The following is a 22934-nucleotide window of genomic DNA, read 5'->3' as shown; positions in this document are numbered from 1 at the left end:
CCTACTGAAGTCAGTGGAAAGAAAACATTCAGGATATACTATTTAAAGAGTGCTCTGTCTGAAAGCAGAATTCCTTTAACCTGACTAATTTTTAAAAATTCAAGTAGAGTGCCATTTAAGGATAATCTGACCATTCCAGGAGCTCTGTTAAAACTTCTCAATTATTCTGCATAAGGGAAAAAAAGCCCACACTTTTGGAGCAGAATTTGGCAATCATTAAGAACTTTAAACTACTTAGCTATTTTAGGACTCAACCATTTATTGCTAAAACTTTAGAAGAAAATAAAGCTGATGTGGGTTACTAAATCTTTAAGATTTAAAACACAGGTAGAAGTCAGAGGAATGATTATTTGCAAATGTGTCACTTGTCACTAGCTGTGGCTAAGCGTGTCTTCACAGCCACAAGGTAGTTATTTACAGCAGGTTAAAACTAATGTGGGTTAGCGAGCTCACTGTACAATCCTAGTGGAGGTAAAGCACAGGTAGCTTTTACTACAATGTACGTAGGCAAGATCAACATCCCGTTCACCTCATTGAGACCCACCTTGCAATAAAAACTACAAAGCCTTGTCTCCACTAGGGTTTTACAGAGAGATAGCTAGCACTTGTTAATTATCCTGCTGTAAATGCAGTGAAGACTGGCCTAGGTATACCTGTTCGCTGACATTAACAATTGTCAAAAGTTGTTCTCAGAATCTAAGATCCTTTTCAGGGCATGTTCACAGATACCACCAGGAAAGCAAATAAGAACATAAGAAAGGCCGTACCGAGTCAGACCAAAGGTCCATCTAGCCCAGTATCCTGTCTACCGACAGTGGCCAATGCCAGGTGCCCCAGAGGGAGTGAACCTAACAGGCAATGATCAAGTGATCTCTCTCCAGCCATCCATCTCCACCCTCTGACAGACAGAGGCTAGGGACACCATTCCTTACCCATCCTGGCTAATAGCCATTAATGGACTTAACCACCATGAATTTATCCAGTTCGCTTTTAAACTCTGTTATAGTCCCAGCCTTCACAACCTCCTTAGGTAAGGAGTTCCACAAGTTGACTGTGTGCTGCGTGAAGAAGAACTTCCTTTTATTTGTTTTAAACCTGCTGCCTATTAATTTCATTTGATGACCCCTAGTTCTTGTATTATGGGAATAAGTAAATAACTTTTCCTTATCCACTTTCTCCACATCACTCATGATTTTATATACCTCTATCATATCCCCCCTTAGTCTCCTCTTTCCCAAGCTGAAGAGTCCTAGCCTCTAATCTCTCCTCATATGGGACCCCTTCCAAACCCTTTATCATTTTAGTTGCCCTTTTCTGAACCTTTTCTAGTGCCAGTATATCTTTTTTGAGATGAGGAGACCACATCTGTACACAGTATTCGAGATGAGGGCGTACCACCGATTTATATAAGGGCAATAATACCTTCTCAGTCTTATTCTCTATCCCCTTTTTAATGATTCCTAACATCCTGTTTGCTTTTTTGACCGCCTCTGCACACTGCGTGGACGATTTCAGAGAACTATCCACGATGACTCCAAGATCTTTTTCCTGACTTCTTGTAGCTAAATTAGCCCCCATCATATTGTATGTATAGTTGGAGTTATTTTTTCCAATGTGCATTACTTTACATTTATCCACATTAAATTTCATTTGCCATTTTGTTGCCCAATCACTTGGCAGCAAGACAATTTATAAAAATCCCAGAGAGGCACATAAGCGTAAGACAGCCATCATCTTTTGGGGAAGTCTGTCAAGAGTATCCCATTTCACTACCAAAAGACATTTATGGTTTTAAAATCAGTTGAATGTCACTGAGCCAGATGATGAGCATTACTAAGCTTACTGTGCATCAAGAGAGCTACACAAACTGATGTTGGAGCTGCCCGAAATGGGAAGCTAAGGATTTCCCCAGCATAAGAGGATTCTTGATGCAATGGGGTATTTCAGCCAAGAAGAAAATGTGCTCCACCAAATCCTCACCCAGCAGAATGATCCCACGGGGAGTGTTCTAGCTAGCCTAAGTCACAGTAGGCCCGTGCCTGCTGACTTGCGCCAAGTGTCAGTTTGGTTCCAAAATCAGCCCAGGATCATCGGATGTGGAAAGGTAGCTTAGGCCTTGTCTACAATGGGTACTTTTGTACTGAGGTAGTTACACTGGCAAGTGACTTTTTACAGCCATGCAGCACATCTACACTAGGGGTTTGTAGTGATGTTTCACTGTAGCTATGCCAGTGCAGGAGTCCCAGTGTAAGAAAACTTATCTCATCACAAAACAGCACTAGCTTAATCCTCCATAAATGCTTCCTGCTATTGTTACTGAGTGCTCGCTGTTGGTAATATATCTTCTACTAGAGTCAATGGAAGTGGAAAAAGCAACAAGATAGTAATCAGATCATGACTGCGTAATCCACCGTCATAGGACTGCTGCAGTTCTAAGCAAATACTTTACATTGCTGGACAGTGGAGATCCACAACTTTCCAGAGGCTCAAGTCATTTGTTTGTAGTCCTGGTGGCTCTCCCAAGGTAACACCTTAGAACTGACGCTGGTCTCCCCCAGCCTAGCACTATCTTTTTAGCACAAAAGTGAACACAGCAAGTCACAGACCTTGAACTAGAACTTGTAACGCAGATGCCCATTGGTTCAAACATGGCGCAGGTTGTCATTAAAGCAATGGTTCAATCAAAGAAGTTCAAAGTTTTCTCCAGTAGCTTGTGACCAGCTGTTAGTTTTACAACAGAATTCTAACCATTTACATACCATGCCACTCCCTGGGCCAAATTGTGCTCATCTTACTTATTCACAAGTTCCACTAAAGTCAGTGGTACTATTTGCATATGTAAGGCAAACAGGATTCAACCTTAACATAAAATCTTCGGCCCCAATACACCGTGTCATTGTATAGTTAGGCCTTGGCAGTGTAGCTTTTTTTAAAATCAACTCTTGAAAGCATTACACAGATTTATTTCCTTACTGAATTTCCCCACCGGCAACATGAATACACCTCACTTTCTTAGTGTAGAAATCCTTTTAAAGGATCTGCTGAAATTACCACACTGAACAACGAGTACTTTGCAAGCAAGAAATGGTCAAAACTTTTTGGCCTCCAAATCTCGACAGCATCTCTAATGGCATCTGCTCAGTTCCTTATTCTCTCACACATCAATGAGCAGGAGACCTATAGATTCATTCTCTCTTCAGCCAAATAACAAAGCATACACTATAATAATGCACTCACACACTGACATTGGATTTGTACTGGTTAAACTTTCAGAACAGCAAATGAAACTGGAACAGATTTGTCAAATCAGGAAACAATACACAATTTAACTTTTAACACTCTGCCTAGGAGTAGGAATACAGCTATTGTCATTCGAAGACAGACCAAGAGTCAGTCTAGACCCAGTATCTACTTTACTACACCATGGTCAATGAGGAAGACTTTTTTTCCTACCCCAAATCGTTAATAGATTATATATGCCCTGAAAGGATACTTTGTTGCTTTCTTTTAAAACAGCATATCCACGAACGCTATTGTTTATATACATGTCTAATCACTGTTTAATAACTTAACATAGCAAGTTACACAGAATTAGATATATTTTAAATATATTGGTTTCAGTAGTTGATTTCATAGTTTTAATGAGCACTCTCTTTGTTCCCTTATTATCCAATTGGCCTTTCCCATTCATTGCTTTCGAGAGATTTAGGAGAGAGACTGAATGCACTATTCAAGACAAGGACATACCATCAAGTTTACATAATGTTTTCCGTATTATTCTTTATTTTCTCCTAAATACAGCTGAACATCTAAACCACTTTTTTACAGACCACTGAATACTGAATTGTTTTCTATGACTTGCATCTGCCATCATACTGCCCAGTTACTCTGTGCAGCTACGTTGGGAGGAATTTTTCACAACCCCTTCCTAAATCTTGACTAACAAATCATGTCAGCAACTTTTGCCACCTCACCATCTACTCCTCTTTAAGGTCCAGTATTGACCACTGGTGCTAGTCCCTGAGGGACACCATTACTAAACATTTTGTTTACAGAGAACTGGCGGTTTATTCCTACTTTTTGCAGCCTGTTACCCAGTTTAACCATTCACAGGATAACTCCTGTCATCTTGCAGTTGCCAATTTTAGCAGCTTCTTGTTAGTGACTTTCCCCAAAGGTCTTAAGTTGTATCTACCAGTACCTTTATCCTCCGCTATCGTGTAAGTCCAGCAGATGGGACAGAGGATTAGGAGGTGGAAAACTCAAGTTCTGTTCACAGCTTTATTGTGTGACCTTGTGCAATTCACTCTCCTTCAATTTCCCCACTGGGGAAAAGGGCTAGTGATACTTACTGACCTCAATCAATTTCCTTGAGATCCTCAGACTATTAATTGTAATTGTATTAAGCCTCCAACTGGTTGGAGAGACAGTTCAACCTCTGAAAAACATTCTACTCCTCTAAGTGCTGTTTGAGTGGATTTTGGCCCTCTATTTCTGCACCCCCCCCCAAGGCAATTAATGTCCATCCTGTGATCATGATAGCTATTGTTGCAGCAGAGTACAACAGTGTTACCCACCCTTCAGTCCTCTGGCATATAGTGTGACCTAAACATCATCCCAAACCCAAGCAGGCCCACATGGGGGTGCAGAGACAGGCCCATCAGCACCCGATTCCCCACATGGCAGACACCCTCCATCCCCATCAGAGCCAAGATCCCTCTGTCCCAGGAATGGGAGGGTCTCTGTGGGCTCCCCCCAGGAAGCAGATCTCCTCCACTGGTTGCCCATGGTGGGTAGAGAGCTCTGTTGTACCCCAAGGGATTTCAGGGGGTCCCTCCCCCAGGAAATGCCAGGGTGGGAGTATCTCAGGTGGGTCTCAGCAGTCTCCTACCTATCCAGGTGAGGGGGTGGGAGATACCTGACTATGCCCCAGTAGGGTCCCCCGCCACAGTCCCCCACTTGAATGGGAAGGAGTCTTTCTGCAGAAGGGTGCGTATCCAGATGGGTCACAGTCTCTTACTGATCTGGGGGTGGGGGCTCCCTGTCGAGGTGGAAGGAGAGGGGCTGAGCATAGGGAGATGTAAGGGAAGGATTGGGGCGGGGGGGGGGGGGGTTCAGACCAGGGGTGGGATGGGGCCAGGCACAGTGTGTGTGTGTGGTGGTGGCGGGTTGAGGATCGGGCTGGAGGGGTGTGTGTGTGTCGGACCAGGGGGACAGGTCTGGGGACGGGGTATCTGGGGCCGGGAGGGAGAAAGGGACGTGGGCCGGGAGGCTCGGGGCGGGCCAGGCGGCCGGGCCGGGCCTTACCCGTCCGGCGAGTACTCCAGGTTGAAGACGGCGCCGTGCGTGCGGGTGCTGAGGTACACGGAGTCGGCGGGCTGGATGGAGCTGTACAGCCCGGTCATGGCGCGGAAATTGTCGCGGGCCGGGTCCACGTAGAGCCCCCGGCCCAGGCAGCGGCCCCGCAGCCACCCGAACAGGCCCCCGCCCGCCGCCGCCCCCGGGGCCTGTGGGGAGGCGGGCGGCGGCGGCTCCCCCGGCGGCTCCTTGGCGCTGGGCGGCTCCATGCCGGGGGACGGGCCCGAGGGGCCGGCCGCCTCCCCGCGCGCAGAGCTCATCCCGCGCCGCGCCCGGCCCCCGAGCGCCGCTTCCGGTGCTGCCCGACCCGCCGGCCGGAAACCGCCAGCGCGCGGCCAGGCTCCGCCCCTCACTGGGCGGGGCCACCCACAAGCCCCGCCCCTCCGCCATCGCCCCGCCTCATCCACGTGCCGCCGGGGCAGGCCCCAGTCCGCGCGCTGGCTCAGCTCCCCCTACCCAGGGCGGGCTCGGGAGAGTCCCGTCTACACACAAACCGGAGTGAAGCTGGGGAAAGAGGGTGTGAATGGGGTGGGGCCAGGGAGATAAGTCAGGGATCGTGAGGGGTTACCGCCCCTTTCTCCCCTTCTTCATCAACACCTGAGCCAATCCTGCGGGCGGTGGGGGCGAGGAGGGGAGGCACGACTAGCAATGCACACACGTGTGCACACTCCCTGCACGGCAGCGCCCAGCTCACTAGAAGCTCCCTGCAGGTTGTCACCTGGGGAAAGGGGTGTTGGGGGCAGGGTAGTACCAGCTGGAAGATGGGCTGAGATCTTCTGCTCCTTTTCACTAGCTGTAGGACGGGGTGTGGAGAAGCTCTAGGGCTGCAGGTTAGCTTCAGCCCTCGTGCACAGCTCAGGGGAAAGATTTCTCCCTCCTTCGCTATTTACAGAGTCCCCCACCTCCGTTACTTGGACTGGGTGCCTAGACAACAACTTCACTCTTCAAAGCCCCCTGAAGTCAGTTGAAACGCACTCACTGACTTCCAGGAATGTTGTATCTAGCCTGTGGCTTCTCACTTACAAACCTTTTATCGCTAAAAGAGGGGGCTTTTTCAGCTAGTCACCCACAAAGGAGAAAAGATTACATTTCACACACTCCAACCATTTTCAAAAAAGGGTTATATTTTTTGACCTATGTGATTAAAAGTTGCGTCAAGAACCTTAAGGTTACATTCAGTTTAAAATACACACAAGGTAAGACAATTGCATTTCCCCCACATGGTTTTGTGTTGAAAACAACTCAAGCAAGAAAATCACGTTTCTTAACTACTGGAGAGTGGATGGAGTTTGTCCATGATCCGTTTTAGAAAAGTTGTGAGAAATAGATTGGATAGAGGAAAGTTACTTGCAATGTTGCCAACCCAAAGTGTTCAAAAATCGTAGGTCAGGCAGTAAAACATTATGAGACTGGCATAGAAATCAAGAGATTTGACAAAGTAAACTGGGGGGTTCTTTGTCATGAGGTTTTTAAGCCTTTAGGTGCACATGAGTCATGTTTTCAAGCTTTTCTCTGCAACAGTGAGGGCTAGAAACTTTCTTTTTTAAACAATGGAATCTGAGATTCTCACCCCAAATCACCTCACTCCAGCAGGTCAGGCTTTAAGAAAAACACCATATACAACAAGACCTTTGATAAAATTGCAAGAGTTGGCAACACTGTGTCATACATACAAACACTTGATTCCTTCACCACTCAGCCCAACAGCATTCAGTCAAGAGAATTTCTTCATCTGAGCATTTGAAGAAAAAAGAAAAACAATATTTCACTGTCAGTGACTTTGTACAGGCCTGCTATTGCTGATATGGGACCTGTGATTGAGTAAAAACTTCCCACTGTCACACCTGCACTGCACAGCTCTGCTCAGTCTGGCGCTAAGGGCCTGATCCAACTTCCCATGAAGCCTAGCAGAGACTTTCCACTGACACCAGTGGGATGTTTTGGAATGATTGTGCTATTACAGCAGCAGCATTATGCTTTCACTGCAGGATCATATCAGAGTAATTAATAGGGCTGAGAAGGACATTCCCTTCTCCCCAACCCTGATTTATAAATTAATCTCCGATCATTAGCAAAAGTGCCATGAGAAATTATACAGCCCTTCACTGTCTCCGATCATTAGCAAAAGTGCCATGAGAAATTATACAGCCCTTCACTGTCTGACAAGGGTACGATACTCTCTCTCTCTCTCTCTCTATATATATATATATATATAGACACACACACACACACACACACATCTGGTATTTAGCTAATATTACAGATGTGATGAAAAAGTTGCTATGCAGCTTGTTTATAAATCATGATATGTTACCCAGCCAGTTTATCACAATCTAAACAAGGTTTATGACAAAAGTTTTGATCTTGCAGCTACTTTAGGAATTAAAAGCATTATGACTGACCCACGGTTGAAAACCCTTTCCAGCTTTTTGCATGCTGGAGAAAAGTGTAACCCATTTCCCCATCTGATCTCTTCTGGTAACAATCTGCTATTAGCTTGTGCCTTTTATATATATTCAGTAACTAGCAACGTTAGCCACGGCATTAAGCGCTTGAAATGTCTTCACAAAATTGTGGGCAGCATTAGGGAGTTTCTGCCTTTTCCTTGTCCCGAGGTATTCTGCCCATGGTGTAGAATTCTTCGTTTGGACGCAGATCGGTAAAGTGAGCTATGCGATTAGACATGGCAAAAAAGGAGGCAATTGTGCCTATGTCCCAAGCATCTTCCCGGTCAAAACCCTGAGCCTTCAGCTTTTGGAAGTGCTCTTCAGTTATGTTATCAGCGTGACTGACTGCAAGAGCAAACTCCAGCATTGCCTGCTCCCGTTCACTTAGATCAGCCAGTTTCCAATTCACAACAACCTGCAAGAAAGAAAGAAAAAGAAAAAAAAAGCTACAGAGAAACGTATTCAGAGCCTATAAAACAATGCAGCCGGGTCAAAAACTTAAGAAGCTTTCATTCATCAAGGCTATTGTCAGGCTGTCTGGAGTGGCTCACAACTGTGAGTGCCAATCTCAGGTCAGATTGTCAGAAAGCAGGGCAGATACCCCAAATTGATGGTATAGTCTATAATTAGATTTCACCAAGCCAGTAACAAATGTGCACTCCTGGATCACTGTACCAGTCTCACTATGGAGTCACAGTCAACTCTCCAGTCTATCTTGCCATCCAGACAAACTGGACTTTGTGATAAAAGGTTATGTAAACCAAAAACCACATCACATTAGATTACTCCCAATCCCAAAGGGTCAGTTACTTACCCCAGATCAATTTGGTACTCTGGATCTCACACCCAAGACAACACTGACAGCCAATTCTCTAGTAAACTAACTAAAGATTTATTAGCTAAGAAAAGAAATCAGTTAGTGAGAGGTTAAAGCAGGTAAAGTAGGTTAACAGGTGAGTCAAAGTTTGTAATTCAAAATGATAGCAGAGATGTAGTAGTCTGCTAGTTTCCCCAAAGTCTTTCAGGGTTACCCAGAATAACTCTGGGGATCTCCGTCTCCTTGTCCAGAAATTGCACTCTATTAGAATTCAAACTGTCCAGAGACAGGATTATTCTTTTGAATCAGTATTTATAGTTCATGCTCACAAAAGACAATTGAATTAATGTCTTCACCCACAAGGCCAGTGAATTTCCATTGCTGAACACAATGGCCCTTGCTTTGAAGTTAGCACTCTTCTTCATTTACACTTCCAAGGCTCCAATCACATTTGGTGGGTAATTTAATTACAGGGATATACACAGTGTAAAAGGTAATGGAAGAGCAAACAATCCTTCATTCGTTTTCATGAAGTTTACACATCAAGTACATTCTCCTCTTAACAATAACACACACTTTTGATCTAGGGTTAAGAAGTTACAGGGATATGCATAATATAAGGCGACAAAAATCAACAGGTTATAGATAAGCGAAGACAATACCATTAACATTTCCGCTAAACCAAACTAATACAAGTGAATTGGCCTGTGTTGCAGGAGAGGTACACCCTGTCAGCCCTTAGGGCAGTATGGCTTCACAGCCCAAGTCACTAAGGCAGACCAGAGTCTAAGTAGCCGCCCTTCTTCCCAGGGCAGTATGGCCCAATGGCCAGAGTCTATGTAATGGTCTTCGGCAGCCCAATTCACCTCCCTGTTCGTTGGCAGTGTCCATGGCAGGTCAGATGGGATAGGGGGACCCGAGCCCACCCTTCTCCACCATGTCCTGATCCTAGGGAACTAATACCTTGTGCCCAGTCTCAATTACCTGTCTCTACCATCCCATTCCCTGGGTTGCATTCTACCCCTTCTTCCAATGCAGGGGATCCCGTAGCAGTCGCTGCCTTGCCTCTGTCAGCCTCAGTGGTTGGCTGGAGTTTGGTAGAGGCACCAACCCGGCGGGCATCAGCATCTGGTGGATCCAACAGTCTCCCAGCGGAAGCCAGCAGCACGTATCTGCTCTTGTCAGCAGTGCAGTCCACCCAGACTGAGCTGCTCCCTCTTGTACTGTGGTTCCAGTCGGAGTGTGCTCAGCTGGGGCGAGGGGGCGTGGCTTCCTCAGCCTATAGCATGGGGTTAATCCCCTCCAGCCCAGTGCAGGGTAGGTACACCCCGTCACAGTCTGATTGCACTACAATATCTTTTGACACGCCTTTAATTTCTATTAGCCTCTGAGTGAATTAGCCTGCAGTCCTGTCCTGAACTGGCACCTGGGTAGACAGCGTCACAGCTATGTTTTGTTTCATGGAAGAACTGAGAGAGGTTCACTAGAAAATTTTTCCTCCTAGGAGAGAGACAAGTACTGAAAAGCTATGCAATGGCAGCAAAGGAGAAATGTAGGCCAGTATTTTCCCAAATTGGCCATTGATTCTGGGTACCCCAACTTGAGAGAGCAGGGGCAGCTGACTGTCAGCAGTGCAGTGTCAACTCCAGCTGAAGTCAATGGAAGCTGTAGGTTGCTCAGCACATCTGAAAAATCTGGCCTGGCCTGGATCAGGCAGGCCCCCAGCCAGTATCAGATTTTGGGGTAGTGCAATGTGGCTTTGCCCCCTGCCCCTCCATTCTAGCACCAACTGGAGTTCTGACAGAATGGAGAATTCTCCCCTGGTAGCTGGGCTGGTCCATTTCTGTGTGACCTGCTCCTGGCTGTTGTGGTAGAGAAGTATCTCTTTTTCTTTCAAATTCAGTGCCTCCCCCTGCATATGGCAGGCCCTAGAAGCACTGGGACTGTAGCAGTACTGCTGAGCATATGGGAAGAAGGGAAAAGCCACACAGAGGCTATGCAGTGGAGGCCAGACACAGCCAGCACGCTGCAGATCACTGCTTTGTAGCAGGTCTCTCCAGAGCAGAGGTGGGAGCAAGTTAGTGATGTTATTGGCCATTTCCTACACAAATTGTCTGATGGAAACCTCCACACAGGGTGGGAAGAGGAAGAAGATTTAGTTTCCTCTGAACCCTACCAGAGATGCCATGCATATAGCCTGTTTACCGGGGCTATGCAGAGCTCATCAGGATTTGGTCCTCACAAAGCAATTTTCAGACCTTCCTCCCACTAAAAAGATGAGTGCAAATAAAGTGGTGCACTGTCAATTTGAGGAGTGCTTCAATGCTCCTCAGATGTCAAGGATGGATCAAACAGCCCCCACTAATGCTTTCTACTAAATTCTGCATTAGCTTGTTGTGCTCGCTGTTAACAGAGGATAACCCAGTCGTGGGCAGAGAAACAAATGGACTAGCTTGGAAAAAGAGAGCTATTGTATTAGGCCCCAATCCTGCAAACTGCTTCACGCAGGCCCAGTGGGGTCCATCTGCATGGAACAGACTGTTGGATTGGAACCTTCAGCAGTCAGGAAAAGACGAGACTTTATTTGGATTATATTTTTTCTCCATCTCAAGACAGCCTACAAAGCAGGCACAGAGTATGCCCTTTTGTTCTGATATTTTCATTACTTAGTTTAAAAACAACCAAACAATCCCACTAACCTGATCCGCCAAAGCTGGCTTTTTAGAATATATCCGATGTAACGCACCGTGTGCAATTACACAGTAGGGACATCTGTTAACAATGCTTGTAGCCACAACAATAAGTTCTTTGTCAGCCTTGCTGAGTCTTCCTATGGGGAAAAAATAAATAATCTAAGGGAGATTGCTTATTGAAGCTTTTCATTTTATTACAAAAGAATACACACGGATCAATGGTACTGGGAAATAACAGATGCTGTAGAGTCAGTGGTTGGCATGTACTGAAGCATGCAAGAAAGTATACAGAGAGACAGCTTGACTACAGGGGCACTGGAACAATTTGTATAGCGGAGAGGGCTGAGAGCCACTGACCCAAACTGTAAACCCTGTTTATGACGAAAACCACTTCAAGCCAGGGGGTGCTGCCACATCCCCAACATCCCTAGTTTCAGCACCTACGTTTGACCAGTACAGTTATGCCAGTAATTTAATAGCTAGAGCGTTGAATCCTGCAGTCCTCACTCAGGCAAAATTCCTATTTAAGTTTTGATGGGGTAAGAACTGCACATTTGATCCATAGATAATTAGGGCCCTAACTTTCAAACAAAAGTCATTGTATTCATGTAAGTAGTTAGTGGAACTGCTAATTAGTCCTATCAACTTCTCACCTAAGTAAAAATACTCATGTGCCTAAACGTTTGCAGGATACAGATCCTTAATCAGTACTTTTCTGTGCCTATTTCAGAGTCAAATGATTAATAAGTTTGCATCTTGTTACTTGATTCTTGAACCCTTAATTTTCAATTTGAATGTTGTTCTTATAGGCAAATGCAATGTTACAGGGCCTATTAGCCCAGGGGCTAGGGGAAGGTTCGCTTTTGTGCAGGAGACAAAATAAAAATAATGAAGTTCTCCTGAAGTTGATGGGCTTGAGATCATGTTTTATAACCATCAGGCTGGGCAAGTCACCTAGACCAAGCTTCCAGAGAGTTTGAATTTCCCAAAAATTGTTGGTGTTTGAATACCCTGGGCAGACTGAAGCCCATCAAAGCAGTGGTTCCTGCTTCGAGCAGGGGGTTGGACTAGATGACCTCCTGAGGTCCCTTCCAACCCTGATATTCTATGATATTCTATGATCATTCGCCAAAGAAGTCCTAGGAATGTGACTTGAGGGATTTACATATGCAATGCCAAACACAGCCAGGTTCTTAAGACAAGTCATCGATTTTTGCAGCATTTCATTTTTTTAAATTAATTTTCTAGCCCTTATGGTTGGGAAGACAGCCTTCCCCATGAAAACCTATACAATACTGTGTACCTGAGTCCAATTCTGCTGCTGCTACCAGCTTTCCAAGCCTGAGCTGGATGAAATAAAACTCTGGTCAGTTTCATTTTCACTGCTGCTTTCAGAATTCTGTAGGCAGCTGTGACACTGATGAAAATCATGTCAATTTCACATTGCAGGCTGCTGGCTACTGTCCCAAGCAGCAGAGGTAGGTGTGAGGCTACAGGTTTAGTTTCTTTTAAATCAGTAGCAGGCAGGCGGGCCTAGGTAAGGTAGAAGCTCTACAGTGAAGCAGAGAAAGAGAGAACCTTAAGTTCAGTGTTCGAAGAAGGAAACACTTTTGGTGATTTTTTTTTTTTTTTTTTTTTTTTTTTTTTACAGTAGACACTGGAGCTGCTGACAGGAGACTTGGAGGGTAGAGAAGAAAGAAAAATAAACATCCTTCTAGAATTGACAGGAGGGGGGCAGGGCTCAAGCTTACTAGGCAGCTACTAGCCAGCCACTTTTGCAAAATATGAAGCCACAAGCAAAGACCAGGGAGAACACCATGGTAGGAGATGCAGCGCCTTCTGAAAGGTGTGGTCACACACCATGGCATTGCTCTTGTACCTTAGTGACATCCCCACCTCTGAAGACACAACTCTTCTGCGTCTGCCTCTCGCTATCAGGGGTTGGATTGTTTTGTCAAGCCAATAGAGGTTGGGTCAAATTTTCAAGGGGTCTTAAGAGATTCTGCCTTTATGGAAATGTCCTCCAAGGTAACATCAATGAGAGGACTTCTCCCCTATTGAAAACGTGACACATACAGAAATGTTCCTATTACAATGTTTTCCAAAGATTTCTATGTGATTTGAGCAGTTCTTTATGCACACTGCACTTGGTCAAAACACCCCTTCAGTACTGAAAGAGCCGACGGGCACCTCTATTTTCATGAGAGAAACACTCAAAGCGTATCCTGCACCCTGACTGCTTCCAGAGCCTGTTGCAAAAAGGTATCACATTATTACTGCTCCCACCGGATATGGATAACTTTGCTGGCTTAGAAATCCACAAAGCAGAACACCGAGCAACTGTGCAGCCCTGCTTGGCCTGACAGCTGGTCCTGAACCCAGGACTGTCAGTACTAAGAGCACGAGCCTCAAATATTATTTCAGCGGGAAGCAGCAGCAGACTCAAACCTCTTATGTGGACCAGCCAGATCTCCCTGAGTGTGGATTACCACTGCATGCTGGATCTGGTAGTCTCTGCTGGCTGTAACTCTCTTGGTGAAGAGGAGGCTGGCTGCAGGACATACAGAACTCAGAGCCAAGCACCACATTTCAGCAAATTTTGACCTTCAAAGCTAAGGGCAGTTTCAAGGCTGCTGCATAGTTTACCTCTCTCTTTGTTCATGATGGCATTGTAATATGCGAAGAATGCTCTGAATTCCGCAGGCCGATGAGACATTACCCTGAACACATTGGGCAAAAATCCACTCTGTTCAAGGGTTAAAGAGAAGAGAAGTCAACGGCTGTAACCTTACTACAGAGAGCACACGCTACAAAAGCTCAAAGTGGAAAATACATACAATGGGGCTGATCGGCCCTATGCTGGTAGTGATGGGGTTAATGAGGCAGGTATGCTCCACACTGGGGACTGGCTGGATCGGGGGACAGCCTGTGGACCAAGCTGATCCTGCCCATTAGGCCTACAGCCAATGTCAATCAGGAAGTGGGGTGATAAAAGGAGGCGGCCTTGGCCAGCTCAGGGCTGGCCAGGGACGAAAGCAGAGTTTTACATGTCTTTCAGAGAGGGATGCTGGGTTCCAGCCCAAGCTTGAGGCAACCTCCTACCTGGTGGAGGTGACAATGGGGCCCAGGGAGACTGTGAAAAGAAACGGGCAAAGCAAACCCTGAGCAGAAGGGCAGGGTCCTGCTGAGATCCCTCGCATGACCCTGAGTTTTGAGTTCACAGTTGGCCTTTGTTTTCTTGGACTCTAATACCTTGGAAAGGGTTGGACTCCAGTGTGCCCAGGCATGCTACACTGGATTGGAGCAAGGGTGTCAGCTGACTGTCAGAGACCCACAGGTGGGTGGGCTGTGCTTTGATGGGCCACAAGGGGGGACTGCTTAGACGGCCCGGTTACAATACACTTTGGCCTATGCCATGTTTTACTGATACAATGACTTCAGCTGGGGCTTCAGGCACTACGGTAATACAAATAACTAATAGTTGGTCAGGTGCAGAGAGGCACAGTTATTGCTTCTGATTCCTCCTGACAGTCAGACCCAGTGAGTCTTGTTAGCTCCAATACAGGGGAATAAAAAGGTACAGCACACGCCAGAAGGAACTAGGGGGAGGGATATTGCAGGGGAAAACTCTACAAACCACCAGCCTCAATAGAAAGTTGTGATGCCTGTAAAAGGTGAACAAGCCTGGCAGACTCCACAAGGGGCCACTGCAATATAACAGGATCAGGGAACAGAGACTTTAGCCCAACAGGAAAAAGGTAGGAACTGATGGACCAAAGCTCCCAGGAAAGCCAAGCCACGATCTTCCTTGGTGAGGGTGTTCAGGATGGAGAGAGCAGAGAAGGGGGCTCAGAACTAGGAGGCAGCGCAGAGAGGAACAGGGCAGGGAAGCAGGAAATAGTGCCCGGAGGTGGGTTCTGGGGAGTGGGACAGAAAGGAGCAGACAGGCATTAGGGGGAAGAGAAAAAAGGAGACAAGGGGCCTGATTCTCCATGGCCTTGCACCTTGTGGCGTTGCTTAGAATAAGTACACCCATTTGGATGCTTTGGGGGAAAGGAGAAAAACAAGCAGGAGGAAAATCTTGCCGGCCTTTTCAGTGCATCATCAGTATTGAAAAGAAAGTTTTGGGTCAGGTTTAACTTCATTCCCTTTTTCCCTAGTAAAACAAACAGGGAAGGTGGGGAAATGGTGCTTGCTGCCCTTTGGAGCGAGAAGCCATGTGAAACCAACCGTCACCTCCTGGAACAAACAAGGCGAATAATAATCATGCGGAGCCACCCAAGTATTTCTAACAAAGGGCCTGATCCTGCGGGCTGTTCCATGTGGATGGACTGCGCAGAACTCCAAGGGTGCTGGGGCCATCCCTAATGCTGATCCAGACATTGACTCTTGGTATTGGCCAAACTCAGAGGCTGGGTTGTGTCCTCTGGGAAGAGCTTTTCTCAGCAGTCTCTTCTTACCTTCATCTCTACTTCTTCCATGAGCTCCACTATATCATACGGCAGGTCCTTCTTGTTAGGTATTGGATAGCGCCCAGTCGGCCTCATGGTGCTCCCTGCCTGTGTACTGTATGCATGGCTTACGGCTGCCGTTTGCGCCCTTCCCCACAGGCTCCCTGACACAAGGAGAGGCCGAGGCTAGAGAGAGAGAGAGGGGGAAAGGCTTGTTTAGCCAGACGGCTGGTTATTGGCTCCCTTCTCTGCTTAGCTGCTCCGATACTGCCTCAGAATTCATGTAAACCACACCCACTGCTAGATCTCACTTCACCATGACAACCTACACAACTGACCATTGCGAGACAGCATGGTCTAGTGTGCAGGGCACTGGGACAAATGACCTGGCTTCTATTCCTGACTCTGCCACTGACCTGCAGCATGCTCTTCGGGGCCTCACTTTGTGCCTCAGTTTCCCCTTCCACCCTAACTCGACCGTAAGCAGCTCAGTCTCTCAGGATGTGTTTGTAGAGCTCCTAGCACAATAGAGCCCTGATCTCAGCTGGGACCTCCAGGCACTATTGCAATAATGCGGCAATGACCACACTGGTGTATTATCTTCACCCTCTCCACTTCTACATGGTATCCTCTTAAAGTCACAAAGCTGTTTTTCAGAACTAACGCAACACAAGTCCATCACTGCAGTACCCTACAAGAAAAAATACATCAAATTAATTAACCAAAATGAATGGTATCAACAAAGAACTAAATTTACCACTGGCATAAATGCACTAACCTCTGGTGAATGGCTCTGTGGCCTAGGGTTAGCACCTCAGTTTTGGATGCCAGTGGTCCTGAGTTCAAATACCGGTCATGCCCTGTCCCTGAGCTGTGTATCAACAGCAACAAAAATCAATAGAACCGTGCCCACTTGTGATACAGTTAGTGTATGGGCATCTAACTGACACTATGGGGAAAACAGCATTATTTCTAGAAGCTTGCTTTATAAATGTGTGTGCAATGAATTGTCCAGAAACACCTCCCTCAGTAAAGAATGATACTAGGGACTCCTGGATTCAGTTTTTTTTAATCAAAATCCATCCCAATTCTAAGCACTGTAAAGTGGCACCACCATCCAAAGTACAATCAATTGTTGAAACCTGAGCAAGTCCTACCCCATTGGCATGGGTTTAGTTAACTGGGCCACATCCCTTACTTCAGAACTCTCCTGTCACTGGGTTAGCACAAGGCTGCAGCTATGCTTTTTGGGAGCAGTGCCTAATATGCTTAGCTGGTATGTAGCACTCCTCATCTGTACATCTCAAAGTGTTTTACACAGGAAGGTCAGTATCATTATCCCCATTCTACAGATGGGGAAACTGAAGCACGGGGTTGAAGGAAACTTGGCTAAGGTCAGATAGTAAGTCAGTAGCAGAGCTAGGAATAGAATTTAGGTCCCCCGACTCTTACCACCGAACATCATGTACTCTATTCCTGCTTTCTCCCAGAAAGGTATAATAATCCACACATACCCTGCAGCCTAGAACTTCACATATTACCATCCCAGAACCCAGAGTCACCTGTGCAATCTTGTGGAAATGCACTGGCTGTCACCTTACCGCCACTTTTAAATGGCAATTATACTGCTTAGATCATAAGCACCAGGGATCTCGTTGTTCGCTGTTTGTACAGCACCTAGCACAATGCAGTCCTGGTCTCTGAGTGAGACACAGACACTGCAGTACAAATTATTGTTATTAATCAGGGAAAGAAGTCTGTCCGCATTGCTTGAAATGGTAAAACAGCTATCTCCAGCAGTCAGATCCTGATGTGGAATTGAAACCATGCTCTAAAGTGATTTAAAAAGATCCTGCAGTATATGTAAATGGCAAAATATCCAAGAGGAACTATTCTAACAATATCTGCAGTAGTATCATTGTTAGACAAATACTGTAGTCAACCAAACATGAGTATTATCACAAAGTCCAATTGCACATATATTAAAAAAACGGAATAAGCACATTGGAGGCAATAAAAAATAATAAGATTTATGGGTCTAACTGGTAATTCTAAAGGGGAAATTAAAAAATCTGAAGAGATGAAAATCTAAGAAACATCATTGATTTGTCCTAAGTGAAAGGAAGTAACAGTTAGTAAAATAAATGTGCCCTTTATTCACCAGATTTTTCTATTCTTCTGGTGTGGGAAAAAGCAAACAAGGAAGAGAGAGAATTGCTATCCGAACAAGTTGTGCAATTCCCTAAAGGTTTGGTTTTTTTAATTCACTTAAATAAATCTGTAACTGAACTTGCCTTCAAACAGTTCATCTTATGGAATAAAGCCAAACTAAACAATGTGCAGCTATTGGGTCCAGTCACGTAAACTCTGACACCAGTGACAGGGGTACTACAACAATTTTAACAATGGAGGTGCTGAAGGCAGAAACCGTGTACTTTGTTGCTATTACTACTTCAAGCCAGGAGTGCAGTAGCGCCCACCCCATACCCCTCGTTCCAGCACCTATGACCAGTGATTTCACTCTCTGACTTCAGGGGGACTAACTTCATGAGTCAGTTACATGCATAAGTGTGTGCAGGCGTGGAGCCATTGCAGCCAGTTAGAAAAGACATGTTACATTAAGAGAGACTTTTACTATTGAAAACATTTAGAAGTCCAAGAGGAGAAAAATGGACCAACTCACTGATAGTTGTACAGCGGTCACCTGTTGCTGAAACCAACCAATCGCTATAGTCAGGAACTCTAGGAGAGCCTTTTCCAAAGCACTCTACTTCAAAATAAAAACCCCAAGCTGCCCGTTGAAATCCATAGCCTTTTTTCCTCTCTTGATCTAGAGTTTTAATTCCATTTGGTAGTATTGAAATAAAAAGAATATGGAATGAGGAACGAAACCAAATTAGCTGGAGAGCTGTATGATTCTCCTGCACTTGACTGCAGGGTGCAGGTAAAGAATTTTTCTGTAGAGATGAGACTCAAGAGCATAGCCACAAGGGGAACTGGGAATCCACATCTGAGAATTTCAGATCTTGCCACAGACTTTGCCAAGTACTTTAGGTCCCCAGCCCTGTAGGTAGATCACTTCCCTAAACAATATTCATTCAAAGGACATCAGTGTTCGCCCTCCATAAATACCCTGAATGGCCAGATTCATCCCACGCGGATATAAAATGCCCCAATGTCTCCTGCAGACCTCTCAACCTCCAGATTGTTTTTTTAACTGCAGTTGTCAGTACCAGCTAAACAGAACCACTATGAGATGGGTAATTTTGAGCCATTCTTAAGGAAAAGTTTCTGTTACATGCCAACTGGGGAGGATGTACTTAATAAGAAGGTGTCTTTACATTTGGTACCAAAGATTACATGGATTTTTTTGTATACAAATACCTTTGTTTTTCTTTTCATGGAGAAAATGTACATATAGTGCTGTGCTGCTGAAGGAAAAATGTTTCTGGGGATTGTTGTTTACTGGAATATATGTTGTCTGCTTTGTTTGAATGAAGAGCCTCAAACAAACTCCCTAAGCTGACTTTGCCTGAAGTGATTTGTTCTTTAGAAATAGCCAAATTGATTTCATTCCACGCATTTAAACAGAGGAGTGTGATTTTTATTTCCATTGGAGCAAAAAAATTGAAAATATCAATTTAATTACTGCAATAAAAACCTTATGGCATAGTCAATGGGAGGTTTTAATTCTTTGGAACCGGTTTGTTTTCTTTTAACCAAGATGACAAAGAATTAATGTAGCAAAATTTTGCAACCCGTACACTGTAATATCCCTGCCATATTGGAATGGGTAAAAAACTGAATGGAAAATAAAGTATAAATTGAACAAAGTCCTTTTTAAATCGAAATTTCTTATAGAGTTGGACAATATACTGTCTTGTGTTAGTCCAACATGCCCATATCAGTCTCAGGCAGTGTCTGCCAGCCAGCAGCTGCGGGCCCCGTGCTCCCATCCCGCAGGAGCAGAAAGAGGCGGGGGGGGGGGGGGGGAAGCGGCACAGTAGCTAACATGGGATTTCAAATAGGGGAGGGATAGGTGGGCGAAGGAGGGATCAGGCCTGGCACAAAGTTGATGGGCTCTTTCTGCTCTCACCTTCCCACTGCTCTCTGGTGAACATTATCAGCTGCCCCCACCTTCCTCGCCCCTCCGCTGCTGAAGTCCCTGGAGGGGAGAGGGTTACTGGAGAAGTGGGGAGTTGTATTCGAGGGGCACCATGGCATGGGGGTGGTATTAATTGTTGGAGGGTAGGCGGCATTAACTGAATTTGGGGACACCACGCATAGGCCTCAAATGTGGCACCCTGTCATGCTCTAATCGACACACTTAGAATGGCTATCACGTAGACTCGCTGGCTTCAACAGTTTTTCCTACCGACTGAATCAAATCCACCGGTGCTGTGGCATGGAGCCCACCACCCACGCGATTAGCCTGGCTCTGATGGCAAGAGACCTTTCCTGCCCGCTGTGCCTTGGCCCGGTGGGAAGCTGCGTGCTCCAGTGAGCCTGAGGGCTAGGCCAGCAGGAGGCTGAACTCCTGGTACAGCCATCCGTGCTGGCCAGGTCAAAGGATGGGGACTAGCCAAGCAACAGCCCACTGCTCCGCCAGGGCAATGGCCCAGCCCTGCCTGGCAAAGGAGTGAAGTTACAGAAACACAGCAAAGCAGCCATTCCAGCAAACAGTGGGACAGACAGGGCTAGGGACTTGCTTGTACCCAAAACCATGTCTGACTCTGGCAGCGGGGGAAAGATTCCCGTTCCCAGAGGCAGATTGCAAGAGCGGTTTATTTGAGTCACACAGTGAAGAAGATATCCTTAAAAACAGCTGGATACGGCACAACTCTAAGCAGTGCGCTGTGCCCGAAGGCACAGGTGCCCCACAGCTAGACAGCTGTGACTCCCACTGGCACCTGAGAAGTATGCTCTCAGGGAACGGCGGATTGCTAACCAAAGGCCCAGAGGCCCTGACAGAATCATAGGACTGGAAGGTGACCTCAACAGGGCATCTAGTCCTGTCCCCTGCACTCATGGGCAGAGGGGATCTGGCAGCAGGAGGGGACTGGATCTGGCAGCAGGAGGGGGGGGTGGATCTGGCCCATCTATGGAGCCCGTTCAATGCCCAGCCGGGGGCGGGAGGAGCCCCAGGAGCGGCCGGGGCTGTCACCGCCAGGGCTGGGCAGACGAAGGACACAGGGAACTGGGCAGCCCGAGGCAAACGCCTCTCCCCTGTCCCCGGCCACTCCCGTGGGGAGACCCGGCTCCAGCCCCCCCGCCCGGTGTTGTGCCAGCTGCTAAAGGCTGGATGAAGAAGGCAGTCCGGAGTAGCATGGGGAAACACGTTTGTTACAAAACACCACCTGTGGTGATACGGAGCTGGGTTTCAAGCAATAGCAACCCTCACCCCCCATGACTGTGTTTTCTGCCCAAGCTGCAGGCCAGGGCAGAGGGGATCTGGCAGCAGGAGGGGGGTGGATCTGGCCCCACAGGGCAGAGGGGATCTGGCCCCATAGGGCAGAGGGGATCTGGCAGCAAGAGGGGGGTGGACCTGGCCCCATAGGGGAGAGGGGATCTGGTAGCAGGAGGGGGGTGGATCTGGCCCCGCAGGGCAGAGGGGATCTGGCAGCAGGAAGGGGGTGGATCTGGCACCGCAGGAGGGCAGAGGGGATCTGGTAGCAGGAGGGGGATGGATCTGGCCCCGCAGGACAGAGAGGATCTGGTAGCAGGAGGGGGGTGGATCTGGCCCCGCAGGGCAGAGGGGATCTGGCAGCAGGAGGGGGGGTGGATCTGGCCCCGCAGGAGGGCAGAGGGGATCTGGTAGCAGGAGGGGGGTGGATCTGGCCCCGCAGGGCAGAGGGGATCTGGCAGCAGGAGGGGGGGTGGACCTGGCCCCGCAGGGCAGAGGGGATCTGGCAGCAGGAGGGGGGGTGGACCTGGCCTCGCAGGAGGGCAGAGGGGATCTGGCCCGTCTATGGAGCCCGTTCAATGCCCAGCCGGGGGCGGGCAGGAGCACCGGGAGCGGCCGGGGCTGTCACCGCCAGGGCTGGGCAGCCCGAGGCACACCTCTCCCCTGTCCCCGGCCGCTCCCGCGGGGAGACCCGGCTCCAGCCCCCCGCGGGCCCCGCTCCGCTTCCCCCGAGGACAGCGGGCTTCGGGCGGCAGCCAGCCCCGGGCCGCACTCACCGAGGCGGGGCGCAGCCGCAGCAGGCGCAGGAGCGAACCCCTCATGGCGCTGGCGGGCGGGAAGTGCCCGGGCTACATGCAGCCGCGCACGGCGAAGGCGGGGCCCTGCCCCGGCCCGCCCCGCCGCGCCCGGAGAGGGGCGGGTCCGCTGAGGTCCCCCGCGGCGCGGGGAGGGCGATGCCCGCGGAACAGCTGAGCGTCACCCCCGGCAGGGACACAGCAGCCCGGCCCGGGGATGGGCCCGGGGGATCCAGGGGACTAGAGGGGGCTCAGCGCCTCCCACACCGTGCCCGGCTCTCCCTGCCGGCCCCCACGGGGCTCACAGCGCCTTACAGAGGCGGCCGGTGTCTTCATCCGCGCTTCACGGGGGAAACTGAGGCACGGAGACTTGCCTGCCGTCACCCGGAGCCAGGAGCAGTCCCCCAGTCTGCCCAGCCCAAAGAGTTGGCGCACAGATGGCAGCTGAACAAGGGACTTTTCTTGCCCTGCTTTTCCTGGCTGGAGCCACAAGAGGAGTGGCTAGTAGTAGTTGGGCCCAAGGTGGGTGGCAGGATCACCAAGCACCTTGGAATCCCTGAAGAAGAAATAAGTGAGTGGTGAATGAATCGGTGCTTTAATCTCATCGAGTTTAAGGCCAGAAGGGATCACTAGATCATCTAATCTGACCCCACTGCCCATATGTCACAGGCCACCAACACCACCACACACTAATCCAACAACCCAAACAAGACCAAAGCCAGTGAGACCCCCAGGAGTCTAGACTATTACAAGTCACAGTGAACAGGAGAGACCGAGGTGCACCCGTGCCCAAGGCCTCTGCAATGGCAGGGAAATGACTACATGAGATATACCCAGATAATTCTGCCAGTCACCCACACCCACACGCTGCAGAGGAAGCTGAACACCCCTTCCCCCTGTCACTGCCAGTCTGACCTGCTTGAAAATGGCAGTCAGTTAGACCCTGAGCATGTGAGCAAGAACCAGCCAG

General features: G+C 47.9%; 2 protein-coding genes across 3 annotated transcripts in view; both read right to left on the bottom strand.

Moving 5' to 3' along the window:
• DCAF10 (DDB1 and CUL4 associated factor 10) overlaps positions 1 to 5694 on the bottom strand; it is a 29241-nt gene extending 23547 nt beyond the window's left edge. The window contains exon 1 of the mRNA XM_005309190.4: positions 5308 to 5694. Within this exon, the coding sequence (XP_005309247.2) occupies positions 5308 to 5618 (311 nt within the window). The 5' untranslated portion in view covers positions 5619 to 5694. The remainder of the gene's footprint in view (positions 1 to 5307) is intronic.
• A 767-nt stretch (positions 5695 to 6461) lies between these two features.
• LOC101936305 (uncharacterized) lies at positions 6462 to 22098 on the bottom strand. Of its 2 annotated transcripts, none has more exons than XM_005309188.5 (5): positions 21947 to 22098; positions 15776 to 15952; positions 13962 to 14061; positions 11322 to 11452; positions 6462 to 8220 (listed from the first exon to the last, which is right to left on the bottom strand). In XM_005309188.5, the coding sequence occupies exons 1-5, from the start codon at positions 21989 to 21991 to the stop codon at positions 7942 to 7944; spliced, it is 732 nt and encodes a 243-aa protein (XP_005309245.1). In that variant the 5' UTR covers positions 21992 to 22098; the 3' UTR covers positions 6462 to 7941. The 2 variants fall into 2 exon arrangements, with proteins under 2 accessions (XP_005309245.1, XP_008177745.1); XM_008179523.4 differs by lacking the exon at positions 21947 to 22098 and adding an exon at positions 18450 to 19128.
• Between the last annotated feature and the right edge of the window lie 836 nt (positions 22099 to 22934).

The sequence above is a fragment of the Chrysemys picta genome, chromosome 6 (genome assembly GCF_011386835.1).
Source record: "Chrysemys picta bellii isolate R12L10 chromosome 6, ASM1138683v2, whole genome shotgun sequence".
In the NCBI taxonomy this organism is placed as follows: domain Eukaryota; kingdom Metazoa; phylum Chordata; order Testudines; family Emydidae; genus Chrysemys; species Chrysemys picta.
Note: the sequence above shows the minus strand (reverse complement) of the source record. Positions and strands in the feature narration are given on the sequence as shown.